Source organism: Bufo gargarizans, chromosome 5, assembly GCF_014858855.1.
Source record: "Bufo gargarizans isolate SCDJY-AF-19 chromosome 5, ASM1485885v1, whole genome shotgun sequence".
Taxonomy (NCBI): Eukaryota; Metazoa; Chordata; class Amphibia; order Anura; family Bufonidae; genus Bufo; species Bufo gargarizans.
The window spans coordinates 333,031,925-333,053,548 of record NC_058084.1 but is presented as its reverse complement, the minus strand read 5'-3'; the positions used below and the strand labels follow the sequence as shown (position 1 = coordinate 333,053,548).

Here is a 21,624-nt window from a genome sequence, read left to right as displayed (position 1 = left end):
CTTCCAGGTACGTAGGCCTGCTGAAATGTGGCCCCAAAGTGATCGATGACAGGCCGTATCTTATACAGCCGGTCATAGGCAGGATCACCTCGGGGTGGACATGCTGCATTATCGGAATAATGCAGACATTTCCGGATGGCCTCAAACCGGGAGCGTGTCATGACCATACTGTACAGTGGGGTCTGGTACAGGACGTCCCCACTCCAGTATTGCCTGACACTGGGTTTTTGGACTAGACCCATATGCAGCACGAGGCCCCAAAATGTCCTCATTTCGGCTGCACTGACCGGCGTCCAGCCACCGGGTCTAGCCAAAACTGAGCCTGGGTTTTGAGCGACGAACTGTTGGGCGTACAGATTCGTCTGCTCCACCATCAAATTCACCAGTGGGTTACTGAAAAAAAAACTAAAATAGTCAATTTCAGTAAACCCCACTGTGGGAATCTGGATTCCAGGATTGCCAGCGAAATCCGGAATCTCAGGCTCAAAGTCCACTGGGGGACACCAGCTAAGTTCATCGGCAGGGGTCTCCGGTGAACTTATTTGGTGGGCCGGGAAACCAGTACGAACCCCAGGGCGGCTCGTACTAGGGTGGGCCACAGGATCCCTAGCATGTGCGGCCCCTGGCTCCGCCTGGCGGCGTCTCCGCCGCCTTGGTGGCTCATCGTCATCCGATGATGATGAGGAGGATGCTGATGATAAGAGGAATGTGGGGTCATCCTCATCCTCACTGGGGCTCTCGGAGTCGGAGGCAATCTGGGCATATGCCTCCTCGGCCGAGAACACCCGGCGGGCCATGGGTGTGTGTGCGTGTAGGTGTGCGTGTGTGTAAAACTTTATTATATGTGCGTGTGTGTGGGGGCAACGGGTGTTCGCGTACTAAAAAAGGAAAAAAGGGCAAGTGTTAGGAAAAAAAAAAAGTTGCTGATTAGCGGTACAACGCTGATCAGCGGTGGGGCAGGCGATGCGCTAACAGTGGACGGACGCTAAAAAGTGCCGACCAGTCAGCGAACGCAGAAAAAAAAGTGGTGGTGAGGGGGCTAGTGGTGGTGGTGGGGGGGGGGGGGGTTGGGGGATGGGTGGAGGGGGTGGGGGGGCTGGTGGTGGTGGGGGGCTGGTAGGGGGGGGCAAGTGGCAGGGGGGGGGGTCTGGGGTCTGATAGATGGATCAAAAAAAGTTTTGTGTAAAAGTTAAAAGTTTTTTTTTTTTTTTTTTTTTTCCTAACTAACTTTTCCCTTCTTTCCCTGCCTAACGATTCCTCTCCCTCACTGACCCTAACCTACCTGGGTGGCGATGGGTGCAGGAGGGTGATGGATGGCGATTAGGGGGACACAGGAGCTGGTGCTGGACGATGCTGCCGGGTGCTCGTGCAGAACAGGAAGAGGAGGGGAGAGAGGAGCGCAGGAAGTTTGAATCTCGCGCCTCTCTCCCCTGCACCAATCAGCACCCTGGACAGCAGTGTTCAGCACCAGGGCCAGCACCGCCTCCTCAAATCCTCGGACTGCGATTGGTGGTGTATAATTACGCCACCGATCGCAGTCTTTTTCCGGTTCATCGGGTCACCGGACACCCGAATGGACCGGAAACGCAGAAAACCGCAGGTCTGAATTGACCTGCGGTTTTCTGCGATCGCCGATACGGGGGGGTCAAATGACCCCCCCCCCTGCGTTGTTACGGGATGCCGGCTGAATGATTTCAGCCGAAATCCCGTTCCGATTAACCCCCGCGGCGCCGGAATGCCGATTTTAAGTCAGGACGTACCGGTACGCCCTTGGTCCTTAAGGACTCGGGAAATAGGGCGTACCGGTACGCCCTGTGTCCTTAAGGGGTTAAAGGGAACCTGTCACCAGGATTTTGGGTATAGAGCTGAGGACATAGGTTGCTAGATGGCCGCTAGCACATCCAGAATACCCAGTCCCCATAGCTCTGTGTGCTTTTATTGTGTATAAAAACAATTTTTTTTTTATACATATGCAAATTAACCTGAGATGAGTCAGAGCTTGAAAATATGATTCTTCTCTGGTCACACAAGTAAGATATGACTCTTTTATGTTAATTTGCATATGTACCAAATCGTTGTTGTTTTTTACACAATAAAAGCACACAGAGCTATGGGGACTGGATATTGCGGATGTGCTAGCGGCCATCTAGCAACCCATGTCCTCAGCTCTATACCCAAAATCCTGGTGACAGGTTCCCTTTAAAGTTACTTTTAGGCTCCATTCACACGTCCGCAACGTGTTTTGCGGATACACGGAGCCACGGATCCGCAAAACACGGAAAGCAGCAATGTGCATTCTGCATTTTGCGGACCGCACATTGCCGGCACTAATAGAATATGCCTGTTCTTGTCCGCAATTGCGGACAAGAATAGGACATGTTCTGTTTTTTTGCGGAAATGGAAGCACGGATGAGGAAGTGCGGATCCGCAAATGTGGATGCGGACAGCACATTCCTGCCCCATTGAAAATGAATGGGTCTGCACCTATTCCGCAAAATTGCGGAACGGATGCGGATCCATTTTGCGGACGTGTGAATGGACCCTTATTCAACCAGCAAGTCATTTTTTGACAGGAAATGACATGGGTGTCTCCCAAAAGATAATAAGACTATGTACAAGAGGCATTATTGCGGGAAAAAAACCCATTTCTCAGCTTTTATTTACATTTGAGCAAAAGGTGTCCAGTCCAAAATTATTCATACCCTTCACAAACTGTCAGTCTGTGGGAAAATCAAAAGTTCCATACCATTCCAAATAGTCCAAGCTGTTCTAAAGCATCCTAATTACCCTGATTAATTGGGAACAGCTGTTTTAATCAACTCAACAGGTGAAAAACAGCAGCTCTCTGCAGTTGGTTTGTGGACAGTCATGGCTAAGACAAAGGAGCTCAGTGAGGACCTGCGGCTGCGCATTCTGGCTGCTCACAAGTTAGGAAAGTCAAATTTTCTGCCAGACACATTCCTGAACATATCAGCAAGCATATTGGGGGGAGGGGGAGAATTTCCCTTCAACTGTTAGGCCCTACTTAAAAGGGTTTTCCGGTTTCACAAAAACTAAAAATAACACCAGCGTTCAACCTTACTGCATTACACAAGTCAGGTGATGAAGTTCTAAGTGCGTTTTGACTTCTCCAGCCTAATTGTGATATGTGACCCGCGCCCTGTGTTTACATCCCTGTTGAGACTCATGGGGAGTGTGTATAGCATCAGGTCTCTGCCGCTCCTGCCTCTCCCAGCTTGAACATCGCAGATCCAAACCTGCTTTCAGCCCTTCTGGAAAAAACCCACCTTAACCCCTTAAGGACTCGGCCCTATTTCACCTTACGGACTTTGCATTTTTTGAAAATCTGACCAGTGTCACTTTAAAGGGAGTCTGTCACCTCCATATAGCCATACACAGTGCTTACATGGCTCTGTAGGACACCTACACAGGACTGTAACGGTACCTTTGTCTTTTGTCTGTAGACTTGCACCAGCAGGAAAAACGAAGTTTAATTCGTATGCAAATGAGCACTCGCAAGTGCCCAGGGGCGGCGTTCAGTGTGTAAGTGCCCAGGCTGCTCTGCCTTCTTTTCACTTTACTCCTCCCAGTCTTTGTCTTTGCCCGCCCTCCAAGTCCGGACCTATCGATGAGGCAAGAGACTTGGAGGGCGGGCAAAGGAAGAGACTGGGGAGGAGTAAAGTGAAAAGAAGGCAGAGCAGCCTGGGCACCTACACACTGAACGCCGCCCCTGGGCACTTGCGAGTGCTCATTTGCATATGAATTAAACTTCGTTTTTCCTGCTGGGGCAAGTCCAAAGACAAAGGTACCATTACAATCCTGTATAGGTGTGCTACAGCGCCATGTAAGCACTGTATATGGCCATATGGAGGTGACAGACTCCCTTTAAGTGCTGATAACTTTAAAACTCTTTGACTTATCTAGGCCATTCTGAGATAGTTTTTTCGTCACATATTGTACTTCATCACACTGGTAAAATGAAGTAAAAAAAATAATCATTTTTATTTATAAAAAAAAATACCAAATTTACTTTTTTTTTTTTTTTTTAAATGCAAATTTCCAAGTTTCAATTTCTCTACTTCTATAATGCATAGTAATAACTCCAAAAAATGTTATTACTTTACATTCTCCATATGTCTACTTCATGTTTGGATTTTTTGGGAATGATATTTTATTTTTTGGGGATGTTACAAGGCTTAGAAGTTTAGAAGCAAATCTTGAAATTTTCCAGAAATTTTCAACAACCCAATTTTTAGGGACCAGTTCAGGTCTGAAGTCACTTTGCGAGGCTTACATAATAGAAACCACCCAAAAATGACCCCATTCTATAAACTACCCCCTCAAGGTATTCAAAACTGATTTTACAAACTTTGTTAACCCTTTAGGTGTTCCACAAGAATAAATGGAAAATAGAGATACAATTTCAAAATTTCACTTTTTTGGCAGATTTTCCATTTTAATAATTTTTTTTTCAGTTACAAAGCAAGAGTTAACAGCCAAACCAAACTCAATATTTATGGCCCTGATTCTGTAGTTTACAGAAAACCCCCATATGTGGTCGTAAACAGCTGTACTGGCACACGGCAGGGCGCAGAAGGAAAGGAATGCCATACGGTTTTTGGAAGGCAGATTTTGCTGGACTGTTTTTTTTTTTTGACACCATGTCCCATTTGAAGCCCCCCTGATGCACCCCTAGAGTAGAAACTCCATAAAAGTGACCCCGTCTAAGAGACTACACCCCTCAAGGTATTCAAAATAGATTTTACAAACGTCGTTAACCCTTTAGGTGTTCCACAAGAGTTATTGGCAAATGGAAATGACATTTCAGAATTTCAATTTTTGGGCAAATTTTCCATTTGAATCCATTTTCCCAGTAACAAAGCAAGGGTTAACAGCCAAACAAAACTCAATATTTATGGCCCTGATTCTGTAGTTTACAGAAACACCCCATATGTGGTCGTAAACAGCTGTACCGGCACACGGCAGGACGCAGAAGGAAAGGAATGCCATACGGTGTTTGGAAGGCAGATTTTGCTGGACTGTTTGTTTGTTTTTTGACACCATGTGAAGCCCCCCTGATGCACCCCTAGAGTAGAAACTCCAAAAAAGTGGCCCCATTTTAGAAACTACGGGATAGGGTGGCAGTATTGTTGGTACTAGTTTAGGGTACATATGATTTTTGGTTGCTCTATATTACACTTTTTGTGAGGCAAGGTAACAAGAAATGGCTGTTTTGGCACGGTTTTTTATTTTTTGTTATTTACAACATTCATCTGACAGGTTAGATCATGTGATATTTTTATAGACCAGGTTGTCACAGATGCGGCGATACCTAATATGTATACTTTTTTATTTATTTATGTAAGTTTTACACAATGATTTCTTTTTTTAAGCAAAAAAAAATCATGTTTTAGTGTTTCCATAGTCTGAGAGCCATAATTATTTCAGTTTTTGGGCGATTACCTTGGGAAGGGTATGATTTTTGCGGAATGAGATGATGGTTTTATTGGCACTATTTTGGGGTGCGTGTGACTTTTTAATCGCTTGCTATTACACCTTTTGTCATGTAAGGTGACAAAAAATGGTTTATTTAGCACAGTTTTTATTTTTTACGGTGTTCATCTGAGGGGTTTGGTCATGTGATATTTTTATAGAGCCGGTCGATACGGACGCGGCGATACCAAATATGTATACCTTTTTTATTTTTTATTTATGTAAGTTATACACAATAACAGCTTTTTTAAAACAAAAAAAAATGTTTGTGTCTCCATATTCTGAGCCATGGTTTAATTTTTTATTTTTTAGGCGATTGTCTCAGGTAGAGGCTCATTTTGTGCGGGATGAGTGACTGTTAGATTGGTACTATTTTGGTGGGCAAACGCCTTTTTGATCGCTTACTGTTGTACTTTTTGTGATGTGAGGTGACAAAAAAATTGTTTATTTAGCACAGTTTTTATTTTTTACGGTGTTCATCTGAGGGGTTAGGTCATGTGATATGTTTATAGGACAGTCGATACGGACGTGGCGATACCGAATATGTATACTTCTTTTTAAATTTTAATGTTTTACCAATTTTTTTTTGTTACTTTTATTTGGTGAAAATGACGTGTTTGTTTCTTTTTACTTGAAACTTTAAAAAAAAAATTGGGGGGGGGGGAACCTAATTTTTCCAACTTTTTTTCACTTTATTTTTTGTCCCACTTTGGGATTTGAACTTTCGGGGGTCTAATCCTTTACAATGCATTCCAATACTTCTGTATTGGAATGCGTTGGCTGTATGAGTAATACTGTGTGTATTACTCATACAGCTTCTGGCCAGTGAGATCCAGGGGGCTGGATCTCACAGGCTCGTCACCGTAAGGCAGCGCAATGCCTTCCATTCCATCGGGTCCCTCCCACAGCCGCATGGGGACCCGATGGCACCGCCCGCCGCAACCGCAGGTAAAAACCGCAGGTCTGAATTGACCTGCGGTTTGCTGCGATCGCGATACCTTCCCCCCCCCCCAGGCGTTGTGACAGGATGCCCGCTGAATGATTTCAGCGGGCATCCTGTTCCTATTAACCCCCACCGCGCCGCAGTGTACTTTTAAACTTAGGACGTACCGGTACGTCCTGAGTCCTTAAGGACTCGGCAAACATGGCGTCAAAGGGAATGTGTCATCAGAAAATGACCTGCTGTTTAAATCACTTTTTAGGTTTTAACATATTTTGAAATAATTTTTGATATTTTTTAATTTTCCATGTCACTTTTTACATTTTATACTAAAATAAAAAATCCTGCAGTTTTTGCACTGGCCACTATGTCTAATAATTGGCGCCACTTCTTGGTATGTACAGATCACTTTACTGCAGTTAACTCATTCTAATCATGCTTGTAATAAGATCACCTCTGTGTATAGATAAGATGGGATCCACCCTTCACAATAGGTGATTGTCAGATATTCTTTCCTTGTACAATGACCTCTGCACAGGTCACAGAGCATGCCTAGAAAACGCTCCCATAGAAGTCAATGAGGCCAGCTCCTGACCATTGTGTCTATGGACCAAGGGGCTGCTGTAAGCAGTTTTCTAAATGCTGTTAAGAACAGCTCATACAAGATGGCCACCCCCATAATCAGGTTCAGAAAATAGAATAAAAAAATCTACAATCAGAAAAAAACTGATTAGAGAAAAAGGAGAGGTGTTACTAACTGTCAGATAAAATTTTTGATGACACATTTCCTTTAAAGAGGACCTTTCATGGGTCCAGACATTATAAACCAAGTATCAAGATATCTAGGGCATAGTGCAGGGATCTAACTGCACTTACAATTTTTTTTCTGGGCGCCACTCTGTTTGCCCGCTGTGGCCCCCGTATTCTTCCACCTGGTATGCAAATTTTAGCATCGGTACAGGGAGGAGGAGACTGTCCTGTGCAGCAGAGAGCGCCACAGCCAGGGAGAAAAAAAAACTCACCGCCGTGGCTGTGACTCTCCTCTGCGATTGGACAGCTCACAGCCAGGGAGAAGGAGACCCCATTGAGTAACAGGGCAGGCTCCTCCTCCCCGTACCGATAATAAAATTAGCATACCAGGCGGGAGAATACAACGGGGGCCAATGCGGGCGAACGGTGCGGCGTCCAGAAAAAAAATAGTAAGTGCACTATGCCCTACATACCCTGATACTTGGTTTATATTGTCTGGACCCATGAAAGGTCCTCTTTAAGGCACAGCATCATTGCTGACATGTCTACAGGGCAGGATGCAGGAGAATGAGTAGAACACCGCTTCAGAGGGAAGGTCATTGATGATGAGGTGTCTACAGGACTCAGATGTCAACGTGATATCAGGGTAGGGAACTAACATAGTGGGAAATGTCACTTGACTGTGGTGGAGTGCAGGAAAACGAGGCGCTACAGATAAACACTATGAGAGAGATTTATCAGACTGAAGGAGCTGTGAGAAATGAAAGGAGGAATCTGATTGGTTGTTATGGGCAACTACGCCAGTTCTGCTTTACACCCATTTGATTAGCATACACAGGTTACAAAACATTAAAGTCAAATATTAGCCCAGAAATAAAATTGGGCACTATAACAGACCCTAATCAAAACCTACTCGGTATACATTGAATATACCTACACGGAAAAAACGGGGACTAAACAGATTACAAATCAAAGAATACTTTATTTATTACACGATATGACATAAATAGAGACATGCATCAAATGTGAAGTGCGGTCTACTCCTGAGGAGATAATTTCAAAATACATAGATGAGGGAAATGACAGGGTGGCGCCCCCAGAGGAAGGCATTGCCAAAACGCGCGTCGGGGTGTGCGGCTCTGCTGAGGTGAATCTCCCTACAATGGGTATGTGATACTTGTGTGTTATATGAGGGAACGACTCAGTCATATATTTGCACATGCTCTTTAACATCATTATCATGCTAGGGATTCTGCATTTATGCTCTCCTATATATGAATTCATATGATCAAATTATTTATTTTGCCAATTACGGCTCTTCTGTGGGATTTTGTACTCGTAGGTCCCCTGTTGCTCCCCTCATATATGTATTTCCCTATAATGGGTATATAATACTTGATTGTTACTATATATGAGGGAACGACTTGTTGATATATTTGCACATGCACTTTAACATTATCATTATGTTGGGGACTAGGCATTTATGCTCTTTTATGTATGAATCAATTAATTATTTCATCAATCATGGTTTTCTATTGTGATATATTAGGGCTGCATGATATGGGAATTTTGTGCGATAGCGATTAGGGCCCTAAAAATTGCGATAACGATATGCGATATTTTAAGGGAATTGTGCTAGGTCTATTTGCACTGTTATGAAGGGGATCTGTGGATGACACATATATAGCATCTTATGCTATGTGCCATCCATAGATCTCTCCCCCCCCCCCCCCCCCCCATATATCTCATCTTCTGCTATGTGCCATCCACAGATATTAAGAATGACGATGGGGACCGGTGCAGTCCCTGTATTCTAATGCACCGGCCCCGCTCACTGTTGTATAATATTATCTAACATGTAGGCATTGTTAAAATATAATAATCCAGCTGGGCGAGCGGCGCGTCACTCAATACGTCACGCCTGCTTTATTCATAAAGTGGGCGCCGCCAGTGCATGACGTAGTGAGTGACGCGCCATCCTCCCGGCCTGCCTCCTCCATCCTCTCTTCTACGGAACTTAGCTAATTTTCTACAGAGGAATTTCCACTGCAGATTTTTCTGCATGTCCAGTGTGAAAATACCGCCTTTGAATTCACCTAATGCATTGCAAAAGATGTTTTCTTGTGGTGTTTTTCAGGACTTTTGCATTTTAATGGTGATTTTTGCACCAACTTTTTGATGTTTTTTCATGGTACAAAAAATCCAGATGTTGGTAGTGGATTTTTTTTGTGCCTAGAGTTTTTTTTTTTTTTTATGCAGTATGTTGAAGCTGTGTGTTTTTTTTTATTTTTATTTTTTTATATCCATATGCGTTTCTATCTTCTCCTCTTTAAGTCTCCATTACTCCTGACCGAATATGGCAGCAGAGAAGTAAGTCATGTCCCATGTTCATGTACAGTAAAAAGCCTTTTATAAATATCTGGTTGCAAGTCTTCTATAGTTTATAGATTGGCAGTAAGAATTACAGAAGTTGTAGTCTCTGATTGTAACATTATTGTGTTTTCTTCTAGGAAAGAGATTGAAAGTGTAAAAGGTAAGTTATTTTATATACTCCTACCCTCATTTCTGCAATCCCAATTTATTAAAGGGTTTCTTCACTTTGTTTTAACTGATGATCTATCCTCTGGATAGATCATCAGCATCTGATCGGCGGGTGTCCGACTTAGTTCTATCGCTGACCGCATGTTTGCACTTGCATGTTATTTAATAGTCCACCAATCATGCACCATTAGCCCTATTGTCTTTAATCTTGATTTTAATATTGTGTTTTGCTAATCATGTGAATTATAGTGATTGATTATAATAAAGTTATGTAGTGACTGATTACACCTTGTCTGTGAAGGTGTCTGTGATTACACCTTGTATTGGTATATTATTTTATGTGATCTAGTGAGGATTCATATATTTCTTTTGGTGTTGGTAATTTGATTATATATGGGTTTAATACGTTTATATGGGAATTAGTTTTGGTGTTTCATGCTATTTAAAGAGGACCTTTTATCAGGCTAGCTCTAGTCTAATTATTATCCTACCTTATAGGGTGGCCCCCACTAATGCCATGGCACTTTTTTATTTTATTTTTTCTCTACAGAACCCCCGTTCGTATTATAATAAGGCGACTTGATTATACTAGGCGGAGACTTTTATTCTCGGTTATACTAGGCGGAGACTTGTATTTTCCCTGTCAGTGGTTATCTTCCTCTTGGCTGTGAGCGCATCCAATCATGAGCTCAAGTTTTCGCGAGAACTTGAGCGTGTAGACATCCTTAAGCTCATTCTCCCTGGCTAAGAGCGGGGCGCTCTGATTGGATGCGCTCACAGCCAGGGAGAAGATAACCACTCCCTGGGAAAATAAAAAGTCTCTGCCTAGTATAACCAAGTCGCCTCATTATAATATAAGGCGCCAAAATATACGGGGCCAACAGCGGACGAACAGGGGGGTTCTGTAGAAGAAATAAAATGTGCCATGGCCCCTGCGTCCTTATCTTGGGGTTCCATTCTGTTGCTATGGCAGCCTGGGGCCCTGTAAAGGCCTCCATAGAAAACTGCCTATTAAAGAGACTGTCTCACCTCAGACATTGGGGGCAAATTGCTAGTACAGGTCCTTCTCAAAATATTAGCATATTGTGATAAAGTTCATTATTTTCTGTAATGTACTGATAAACATTAGACTTTCATATATTTTAGATTCATTACACACAACTGAAGTAGTTCAAGCCTTTTATTGTTTTAATATTGATGATTTTGGCATACAGCTCATGAAAACACAAAATTCCTATCTAAAAAAATTTGCATATCATGAAAAGGTTCTCTAAACGAGCTATTAACCTAATCATCTGAATCAACTAATTAACTGTAAACACCTGCAAAAGATTCCTGAGGCTTTTAAAAACTCCCAGCCTGGTTCATTACTCAAAACCGCAATCATGGGTAAGACTGCCGACCTGACTGCTGTCCAGAAGGCTATCATTGACACCCTCAAGCAAGAGGGTAAGACACAGAAAGAAATTTCTGAACAAATAGGCTGTTCCCAGAGTGCTGTATCAAGGCACCTCAGTGGGAAGTCTGTGGGAAGGAAAAAGTGTGGCAGAAAACGCTGCACAACGAGAAGAGGTGACCGGACCCTGAGGAAGATTGTGGAGAAGGACCGATTCCAGACCTTGGGGGACCTGCGGAAGCAGTGGAGTCTGGAGTAGAAACATCCAGAGCCACCGTGTACAGGCGTGTGCAGGAAATGGGCTACAGGTGCCGCATTCCCCAGGTCAAGCCACTTTTGAACCAGAAACAGCGGCAGAAGCGCCTGACCTGGGCTACAGAGAAGCAGCACTGGACTGTTGCTCAGTGGTCCAAAGCACTTTTTTCGGATGAAAGCAAATTTTGCATGTCATTTGGAAATCAAGGTGCCAGAGTCTGGAGGAAGACTGTGGAGAGGGAAATGCCAAAATGCCTGAAGTCCAGTGTCAAGTACCCACAGTCAGTGATGGTCTGGGGTGCCATGTCAGCTGCTGGTGTTGATCCACTGTGTTTTATCAAGGGCAGGGTCAATGCAGCTAGCTATCAGGAGATTTTGGAGCACTTCATGCTTCCATCTGCTGAAAAGCTTTATGGAGATGAAGATTTCATTTTTCAGCACGACCTGGCACCTGCTCACAGTGCTAAAACCACTGGTAAATGGTTTACTGACCATGGTATTACTGTGCTCAATTGGCCTGCCAACTCTCCTGACCTGAACCCAATAGAGAATCTGTGGGATATTGGGAAGAGAAAGTTGAGAGACGCAAGACCCAACACTCTGGATGAGCTTAAGGCCGCTATCGAAGCCTCCTGGGCCTCCATAACACCTCAGCAGTGCCACAGGCTGATTGCCTCCATGCCACGCCGCATTGAAGCAGTCATTTCTGCAAAAGGATTCCCGACCAAGTATTGAGTGCATAACTGAACATAATTATTTGATTGTTGATTTTTTTTGTATTAAAAACACTTTTTTCTTTTATTGGTCGGATGAAATATGCTAATTTTTTTAGATAGGAATTTTGGGTTTTCATGAGCTGTATGCCAAAATCATCAATATTAAAACAATAAAAGGCTTGAACTACTTCAGTTTGTGTGTAATGAATCTAAAATATATGAAAAGTCTAATGTTTATCAGTACATTACAGAAAATAATGAACTTTATCACAATATGCAAATTTTTTTAGAAGGACCTGTATATGCCCCTAATGTCTGATAGGTGCAGAACCCAGTGCTGGGACCCGCACCTATCTTTAGAAAGGTGCCTGCAAAGTGAAGGAGGGTGCACCGTACATACGTGGCCCCCCTCCGTTCATTCTTATGGGAGGTGGGCCTGCTTCAAAGCTTAATATTTCCCACCTCCATCAGCCTAGCTGGAAGCAAGCTCCACTAGCAGGATTGACCATCTGCTGGGGGGCCAAGTTGCTCTTCCTAGAACAAAAGAACTCCCCAAACATCATGAAACCGGGAGTTCATAAGAAAATATGGAATGATCGTACATCTCAGAAATGCACAGTTTACGTCTTTGAGACCCTGGGACCGAGACGGATGTTCTCCCAGTCTTCGTTTGCTTATAGGATGCAGGGAAGGGAAGATACAGAGAACTTCTAGTAGAAACCAAATAGCAATGCCATGTTTGGTCTCCAAATGCCCCAGGGATCCAAAAATTGCCATTTATTTGATCGTCTTTCCTCCCAAATAATTAGCATGTACCTCAAAATGATACCAATAAAAACTACAGCTCAAAAAATAAGCCCGTGCACAGCTCCCTTGATGCAAAAATGAAAGTGTTACAGGTGTTAAGCTGTGACGATGCAAAGCAATTTTTTAAGAAAGTTAAAAAAAAACATTCAAATAGTAAAACATAACAAAAATTATATACATTTTTTGTCACTAATTGTAACTGAGTCCTAGAATAAAGTTAGTCGTTTTTAGCACACAGTGTACGCCTTAAAAGTGAAAACTGAAACAAAACACACATTTTTTTTCCATTCCACCCCACAGTTTTTACTTTTTTTTTTTTTTACAGTTTCCTAGTACATTATATGGGATATTAAATGGTCACTGAATTCTGGTAAAACTTTTGATAAGTCACAGAGGACTTTTACCTTGTCAGTGTTTGCAGATGATTGCATTTGTCAAGTGTGTGACTTCCAGTATCTGCAGTATTGTCGCTCATTTCTGAGTACTGCTCCAAACAGAGGTCTTTGTCAAGCATCTAAAGAAGATTTGCAGAAAGCGAGGCGACCATTACCTGCAGTTCTTCTGTATTGGGTGTCTAATTGGTGATGCTTTTAGCCTACTTTTGTCTAAATGTTTAGCTACAGAACATCCATGATGGATTGTTTTGTTTAGACACATTTTAAGAAGCAACTGTGCTTCTCTCTCTCAAACCATTTTCTGCTAATATCTCCTTTAATTGCCTATGGTACATTAGAGCTGAAGAACTAGAGGCAATTACAGTTTAATAATGAGAAATGGCAGTCTACCTCGAGCAGCTACTGATTTGTTCAGGTTGGCTTGTTGTCACTTGTAGCTGAATACGCCTTGGTTTTTTTCCTGCTGATTTTACTGGCCTATTAAAATTGTTCGATGAATTGTTCCAGCTTTCTCTACTTCTGTACTGTTTTGATTTGGTTAAAAAAAAATGCATAATAAACTGCACAAGATATTGATTTGAATGATACATCGGTATACATGTATAGTTATCGCTAAGTACCATAAACACCGGCTTTGATCTACCCACGATTGCTTTCCATTTTAGAACACACAAAATAATATGGGAAGTGAAGTCATGGAGCCAGTGGCCTGAGTCAATTTGAGTTTTTAACCTTGAGCAATTGCATTGAGTCGGCGTGGCATGCGGGATACTTCTGCATGCCCAGGTGTCAAGGTCCTAGCAGCAGACGTATACAGTTTTCATTCCATCCCCAATAGTTACCACCCTCTGCTTCATGTAGGCCGTTGAGCTTGCAAGTTGACCTAGAAGGTTCTTCAGAAACTTGCCGATGGATTCTTCAGTCTTAGGCCTCATGCACACGACAGTTTTTTTTTTTCACGGTCCGCAAAAACGGGGTCCGTGATCCGTGACCGTTTTTTCGTCCGTGGGTCTTCCTTGATTTTTGGAGGATCCACGGACATGAAAAAAAAGTCTTTTACCAGTAGGTGGGGGCGATGGTGGGCGCACACTGTGCCACCAACGATTTATTACAATAGAGGGAGGGAGGGGGGGGGCGATGGTGGGCGCACACTGTGCCACCAACGATATTCAAACTGGGGAGGGGGGGGTCTCCCCTCTGCTGCCTGGCAGCCCTGATCTCTTACAGGGGAATATGATAGTACAATTAACCCCTTTAGGTGCCGCACCTGAAGGGGTTAATTGTGCTATCATATCCCCCTGTAAGAGATCGGGTGCTGCCAGGCAGCAGGGGGCAGTCTTGTACAAAGTTTGTAGTGTATTCTAACTAGAAGCGTCCCCATCACCATGGGAACGCTTCTGTGTTAGAATATACTGTCGGATATGAGTTTTCACGAAGTGAAAACTTAGATCAGAAAAAGCTTTTATGCAGACGGATCTTCGGATCCGTCTGTATGAAAGCAACCTACGGCCACGAATCACGGACACGGATGCCAATCTTGTGTGCATCCGTGTTCTTTCACGGACCCATTGACTTGAATGGGTCCGTGAACCGTTGTCCGTCAAAAAAATAGGACAGGTCATATTTTTTTGACGGACAGGATACACGGATCACGGCCTCGGCTGCAAAACGGTGCATTTTCCGATTTTTCCACGGACCCATTGAAAGTCAATGGGTCCGCGAAAAAAAAAGGAAAACGGCACAACGGCCACGGATGCACACAACGGTCGTGTGCATGAGGCCTTACTCTTGGGTGCAGTTTTAATACCAAACTTACATCTTTCCTTTAGGAATGTAAACTGCTATCTGAAGGCAGATTTTCAGTAAGTGGATCAGAGCTAAAGGATTACAATATCTTCTTTGGTTGCCCGTACATGGTGGTATCTTCTTTGGTTTCCCGTACATGGTGCAGCCAAGCCACAGTAACCGTATGCAACCGTATGCTCCCTTGCTGGGAGGCACCTAGACTTGCCCTAGTTTAGGTTGCATAAGTAGGCCAGCAATAAACAGTAATCCGAATGTGGTTACCGCGGTCCGGCTACACTTTGTACTACCCTCCGTATCGGGTGGAATTCATCTACTTATTGGTGATGATCCCACAAATAGGATTTGTGTCATTAAAAATAAGCACCACATTTGTGCACATACTGCAGACATTCACTTTGGATGCTAGGTCCTTCTTCAGTCTCCTCGTGATTTATGTTTGTAGCTCTAAGCTTAGTAGATCAATTTTTTTCTGAATTTCCCTAAATAGAAAAGTAGTTAGGATAGAACGGTAAGCTGTAATTACAGGAAGCGCAGAGGATCAAACCTAATGAAATGGTTGGAATGAAGCAGTTGGTTCTTTGATTCATGTAGTGATGATTCAGGAGGTTGGACTGTAATTGTTACTGAAGAGCAGCCAGCAGAGGATTGTGATGATGGTCTCCTGTGAAGAAACTTGCCATTATGTTGTTTAATTTGCATACTTTATAACCTTCGTGAAAATAGTAATGTAGTCACTATGAAAAACTTGAAACAGAAGAAACCACTTTGACTCCTGCTTGAGATGACTGAACGTATCATGTATTTCTATAAGGCAGTGATCTCCAATCTTCCATTGGCTCAAGAGACGTTCTTAGATAACAGGTTGAGGTTTGGTATTCACAATGTGGGTTTTGCAGAGGATCTGCGACAAAATACGCTACGAATCTGATTCAAAATCTGCATTAGCTGCATCCAGGTTTTAACACAGATTTTGTAGAAGATTCTCAGCAGATTTTACTTTAAAGGGAACCAGTCACTGGGATTCTGTGTATAGAGCTGTGGACATGGGTTGCTAGATGGCCGCTAGCACATCCGCAATACCCAGTCCCCATAGCTCTTTGTGATTTTTATTTTGTAAACAAAAAAAAAACATTTGATACATATGCAAATTAACCTGAGATGTGTCCTATATGTGAGATGAGTCAGGGACAGGACTCATCTTAGCTTAGTTTGCATATGTATCAAATCGTTTTTTGTTTAGTTTTTTTTTTTACACAAAAAAAGCACACAGAGCTATGGGGACTGGGTTTTGCAGATGTGCTAGCGGTGATCAGCAACCCATTTCCTAAGCTCTATACACAAAATCCCTGTGACTGGTTCCCTTTAAGCATTGTAAAGCATGAAATCCATAGCAAACTACTTTTTTGGGGGAGGTGAAATGATTATAAAAAAAATGAAAAATTGGCCTTTTTGATTTTCATTACACTGATAACTATTTGAATATTTTTATAGTACAGGGGTTTCCGGATGCGTTAATGCTAATGATGGGTTTTCTTTTATTCTTTATTTATATCTTTTATTTATAATTCTATTTTTTTTTTTTTTTTTTTTGCCATCCTAGGTGACTATAATATGGAGTTATTAGATTGCCACTTGTATTTTGTGATGTATATTTATCCATTGCAGAACACAGCATTCAGTATATTGCAATGCAGTGCTGCCTCCTGCAGGCCTGTATTGTAGCTTGCCAGTTATGGGCAGCGGAACCTCAAGCAGGCTCTGGGCTATCACAGGAACATAAAAGCTTCCCCCATCTCAGCTGGGCTCAGGAGCATGTGACTCCCGCATTTTCACCACTCAGATGCCGTGGTCACATTTAACCCTTATTTTTTGAGGTTCACCATGTGATATATATGATATAACTTTATTCTGCAGATTAATATGATTATGGCATACTGGCATAGTAGCCCCAGTTACAGAATAAACGCTTCAGAGAGGTTGTACAGCATTATACAGCGCTGTACAGCCTCACTGCAGGGCTGATCGCGGTGTAAAGAAGACCTGGTCCTGCAGTCTCCTGGCTCCGGCGGTCACATGACTGCTGAATCGGGACAGGAAGCGCATAGCGCCTTCTCGGCTGTACACAAAACGATCCAGAAGGCAGGGACATTGAGGAACAGTCAACTGCCTTCTCTATGGGGAGCCCTGCTGTCACTGACGGCAGGCCCCCCTGCATGATTAGCGACTGCAATCTCTCAGATGAATTCTGCCCCCCAGGGCGCTTATAGTCTATGGGCGGTTGGGAAGTGGTTAATTCTAATTCCCATTCTCCTTGTAAATCATTGATTAGGACTGCCCCTTGAACGCTAAGTCCAGAAAGAACAAGAATTTAACATTATACTGAGTGAGAGATTTATCAAACTGGTGTAAAAGAAAACAGGCTTAGTTGCCCACAGCAACCAATCAGATTCCACATTTCATTTTTTCAGAGCTCCTATTGAAAATGAAAGGTGGAATCTGATTGGTTGCTATGGGCAACTAAGCCTGTGTTCCTTTACACCCATTTTGATAAATCTCCTCCAGAATCTTTTCCCACAAAGCTATATATCATTGGCTCCACTCTAACTGCTCTAAAACATGCTGCCTTCAGATCAAACTGCATGTACCCTTATCCTTGGAGTATAATTTTACATATTTTAGTTATAATCCAAACCAAAATAGATTGTTTGTAATAAACACTTGGGGGTCATTTATCAAACTGGTGTAAAGCAGAACTGGCGTAGTTGCCCATAGCAACCAATCAGATTCCTCCTTTCATTTTCCAAAGGAGCTGTAAAAAATGAAATGTGGAATCTTATTGGTGGCTATGGCTAAGCCAGTTCTACTTTACACCAGTTTGATAAATGACCCCCTTGGATTCTGTAATTTTTATTTAATAAAATATAGAATGTGATAGCATGTTTTCTTGGGTTGGAGGCTTGTGTATGTTGGATTTCAATCTGCCTTTTATATTGACCTCCTTTGTTCCCTACGGCAGTTTGCAGCACCATATCTGTCTGGAAGATGACCATCTCTCTTTTCTTAATGGGGTTTTCCAAGATAATGAAAACTTTGGCCCCAGAAAAAAAATTATTGAAAATTACTAAAGAACCAACACTCTCTTGTTAGATCCCGGCCTACTCCACACTGGTCAGTTTACTTGGTTGCAGCAATGACGTCCTCGTATACCGATGCGACCACTGCAGCCAGTCTCTGGCCTCAGTGGTGTATAAGGTGTCTGACTGCCGAGACCAGTGATTGGCTGTAGCAGTCACATGGGTTTACAGACAATGTCCTGAGATCTAATGGATAAATATTGGTTCTTTTGTCTAAACCGATGCAATGCATTTAAAGAGGTTTTGCGAGATTTTTTAAAATCTAGATAAGTCATCAGTATCTGATCAGTGGGGGTCAGAACCCAGGACACCCGCCAATCAACTGTTTGAGAAGTCGTTGGCACTTGCAGTAGCGCTGCAACCTTTTTGCAGCTTAGCAAAGACCATGTAACATCATGTTCATCGGTCGCATGGCCTAGATGCAATTCAGCCCCTTTGAAGTGAACGGGGCTGAGCTGCAATTCCATGCACTGTACAATTTACGGCGCTGTGCTTGGTGAGCTGAGAGAAGGCTATCGCCAAGCTACTATGAATGCTGGTGCCTTCTCATACAGCTGATCGGCGGGGTCTTGGTTGTTGGACCCTCACTGGTCAGACACTGCTCCTCCAGATAGGTCAACCGGTAAAAAAATAAATAAAACCCTTTTAACCAATAGGAATAGAGAACTTTTATTTTTTTATTTTTTTTTTATTTAACAAGTTTACATCAGAAAATGAAAATTATTTGCACAATCTGCTGGTCAAATTTTTTTGCAAATGCAGTGTGTGGTCAAGAAATTAGATTGTAATACCTACACGTAAGCCCTGATCAAGTCAAGACAGTCCAGAGCTTTTTGACACAGACCATTTCATTTTCTTTTTTAGATAATGAAGGGCACAGATTATTTAGGATTGGTTCTGAAATGTGCTATTTTGTGGCTATTTATTTTAGTATGCAATAATCTCTGCAGACTTGATTGATAGCTTCCAGGATATATATCATAAGCAGTTTTCAAGTGTAAATTGTGTATGCTTTCTGTACCCCCTGGGCCTTTAAAATCCCTTCTAATTGAAATGACATTTAATTTACTAAACAGAACTGTAACCCTACAGTAATAAGTCAGGGCCTCTGCGGTGTACTAAAATATAATGAGAGGCAAGACTGTAAACCAAGGCTAAGGAAGTGTTCATCGGTGGTGAAAATACGCCACTTTTTAGTGTGCAGTTTCTTATTGGCTGGTAGCAGGAGTCACCTCACTGGCTTTGAACAATAGAATATAGGCGGTGGGACCTAGAGGGGTGCCATAAGTATGTAATAGTAATATCTAGACACAGGAGCATTTTTTAAAGGGAGTCATTTCAAATGACTTTTAAGAATGAGCTGTTGTGTGTCCGTTCATTGGAGAGACCCGTATTCTGGATATATCGGCGTATTTTTCATTTGCAGGTCTCATATCTAATAGGCAGGTTTTTCTTGAGCTCAGCTCCATAGCTGGCATAATGTCTCCCATGCACTGCACGCACAGAAGAGGAGATTCTGCCCTCCTGTCTCTGTGTAGTATGACCATTAGAAGCTGCAGGACATTATAATGCAGTGTTGAGCTGCCTTACACACATGCGTCATTGACAATAGTTGATGGCTGTATGTAAATGCAGCTAATGAGCGAGCAATAATCAGGAATGAACTACCTTGTTACTTATCAGTGCTTGCTCTATCAGTCCATGGAAGAGGGCTCTAGCAAGGGGCTTTGGTGCAGAGAGTTTTTTGCCTTTGTACAAGTGTAATATTTATGGGCCACAACGTATTTTACGACCTAGAAGATCAAATGCCAAGACCAGGTCCTGCATGATGCAAAAAGAACAAAGGGGGACATTTATACACCACTTTTTGGGGCATTAACGTTGCAGATATTGTTGCAATGGTTTTTAAGGCAAAATCTGTTACTTTTTGCCTCTCATCCCCTTTTCTCGGCACTCAGGAAAAGTGACATGTCGCCAGGGTGGGCCGACAGGCTCCTCTCATTTATCATTTTCTGAGCCAGCTTTTGACGTGGAAAATGACTTAAAGTGTAATTGTCATTCTTTTTTTTATTTTTGTAATGTATAGGGGCAGCGATACTGACCGTTTTTGTAATATACTTAAATTACTGATATACATTTCTATTAGAAAAATGGCTCTAAAGTGGCCCGTTTTGTGCCTTAGCAACGCTCCTCTGTCTTCTGCTTACATAACACAGTCAGTGTGAGCAAGTCTCTGCAGTTATGTAAACAGAAGACAGAGGAGCGTTGCTAAGGCTCAAAATGAACCACTTTAGAGCTATTTTTCTGAAAGAAATGTACAATTTCAGTAATTAAAATATATTACAAAAATGGTCCTCATCACTGCCCCTACACATTACAAAAAAAAAAAAAGAATGACAGGATCTACGCCAGCAAGGAGCCGGGGTACATTTTAGTATGTCGGCCTGTTGGAGGAAGCTCCAAAGTTAAAACTCATTTCAGTGTCCGTGCTCAAATTCGCGAGCAAGTGGTCAGTGATGCATCCGTGGAGGATCCGTGTTGGGTCCGTGTGTCTGTTTTTTGCTGACCGTGTTGCATCCATGTTACACTAAACAGCTGAAAAATAATTTTCAAAGCATCTCTTCTTAATGATCCGTGAAACACGGATAGCATCCGTGTTGCATCCGGGGTTTTCATGGACCCATGGACTATAATGGACGTGAGGGATCCGGCAACAAGGACCAAGATAGGACATGCATCTGTGCTGAAAAAACTGAACCACGGACCGTTTTAAAACGCTGATGTGTTAATACACACATTCAAATAATTGGGGACGTGTGCTGTCCGCGGAGAACACGTACAGAACACATACGTGAAACACTGACGTGTGAATGAGACTTTATGTAGAGGCCTGCACCTTCACATAACTTTGGCACATCCACCGTCAGCGCAGAGGGACTAACCCCGGCGTCTAAGGCTAGGGCTACACGGCGCAACACTAAGTCGCGTAACCTATAGGATACAACGACACTCCAACATATGGCGTGCGACATTTATGTCGCACCAATGTCGTGCAACATATTTTGTAATGCTAGTCTATGGTGTCGCACTGCAACATGCGACGACTGCGACACAACAGTCGCACATAGACTAGCATTGCAAAATATGTTGTGCGACATGTCGTCGTGTAGCCCTAGCCTAAATCGCCAGTCTTAATAAATGTCCCCCAAAGTGTTTATTAAAGGGAACCTGTCAGTGGTTTCAGTGTATTTGGCAGCATTTGTGGGGATTGCAAGTTTTTATTTGTTTTAGTGTGCTTGTTACCAGAGTTTGGTCTTTGGTGTAATGTAATCTCACACTGGGTTTACCGCTGTGACTGATGGATGCCTGTATCTATATTGACTTCAGATTT

The 21,624-nt window shown here is 42.7% G+C and overlaps 1 protein-coding gene across 3 annotated transcripts in view; it reads left to right on the top strand.

Moving 5' to 3' along the window:
* The window catches only part of DTNBP1 (dystrobrevin binding protein 1), a 134,622-nt gene that overhangs the window by 52,748 nt on the left and 60,250 nt on the right, over positions 1-21,624 (top strand). For all 3 annotated transcript variants that reach the window (XM_044294241.1, XM_044294240.1, XM_044294242.1), the window contains exon 7: positions 9,694-9,716. In XM_044294241.1, the coding sequence (XP_044150176.1) occupies positions 9,694-9,716 (23 nt within the window). The remainder of the gene's footprint in view (positions 1-9,693; positions 9,717-21,624) is intronic.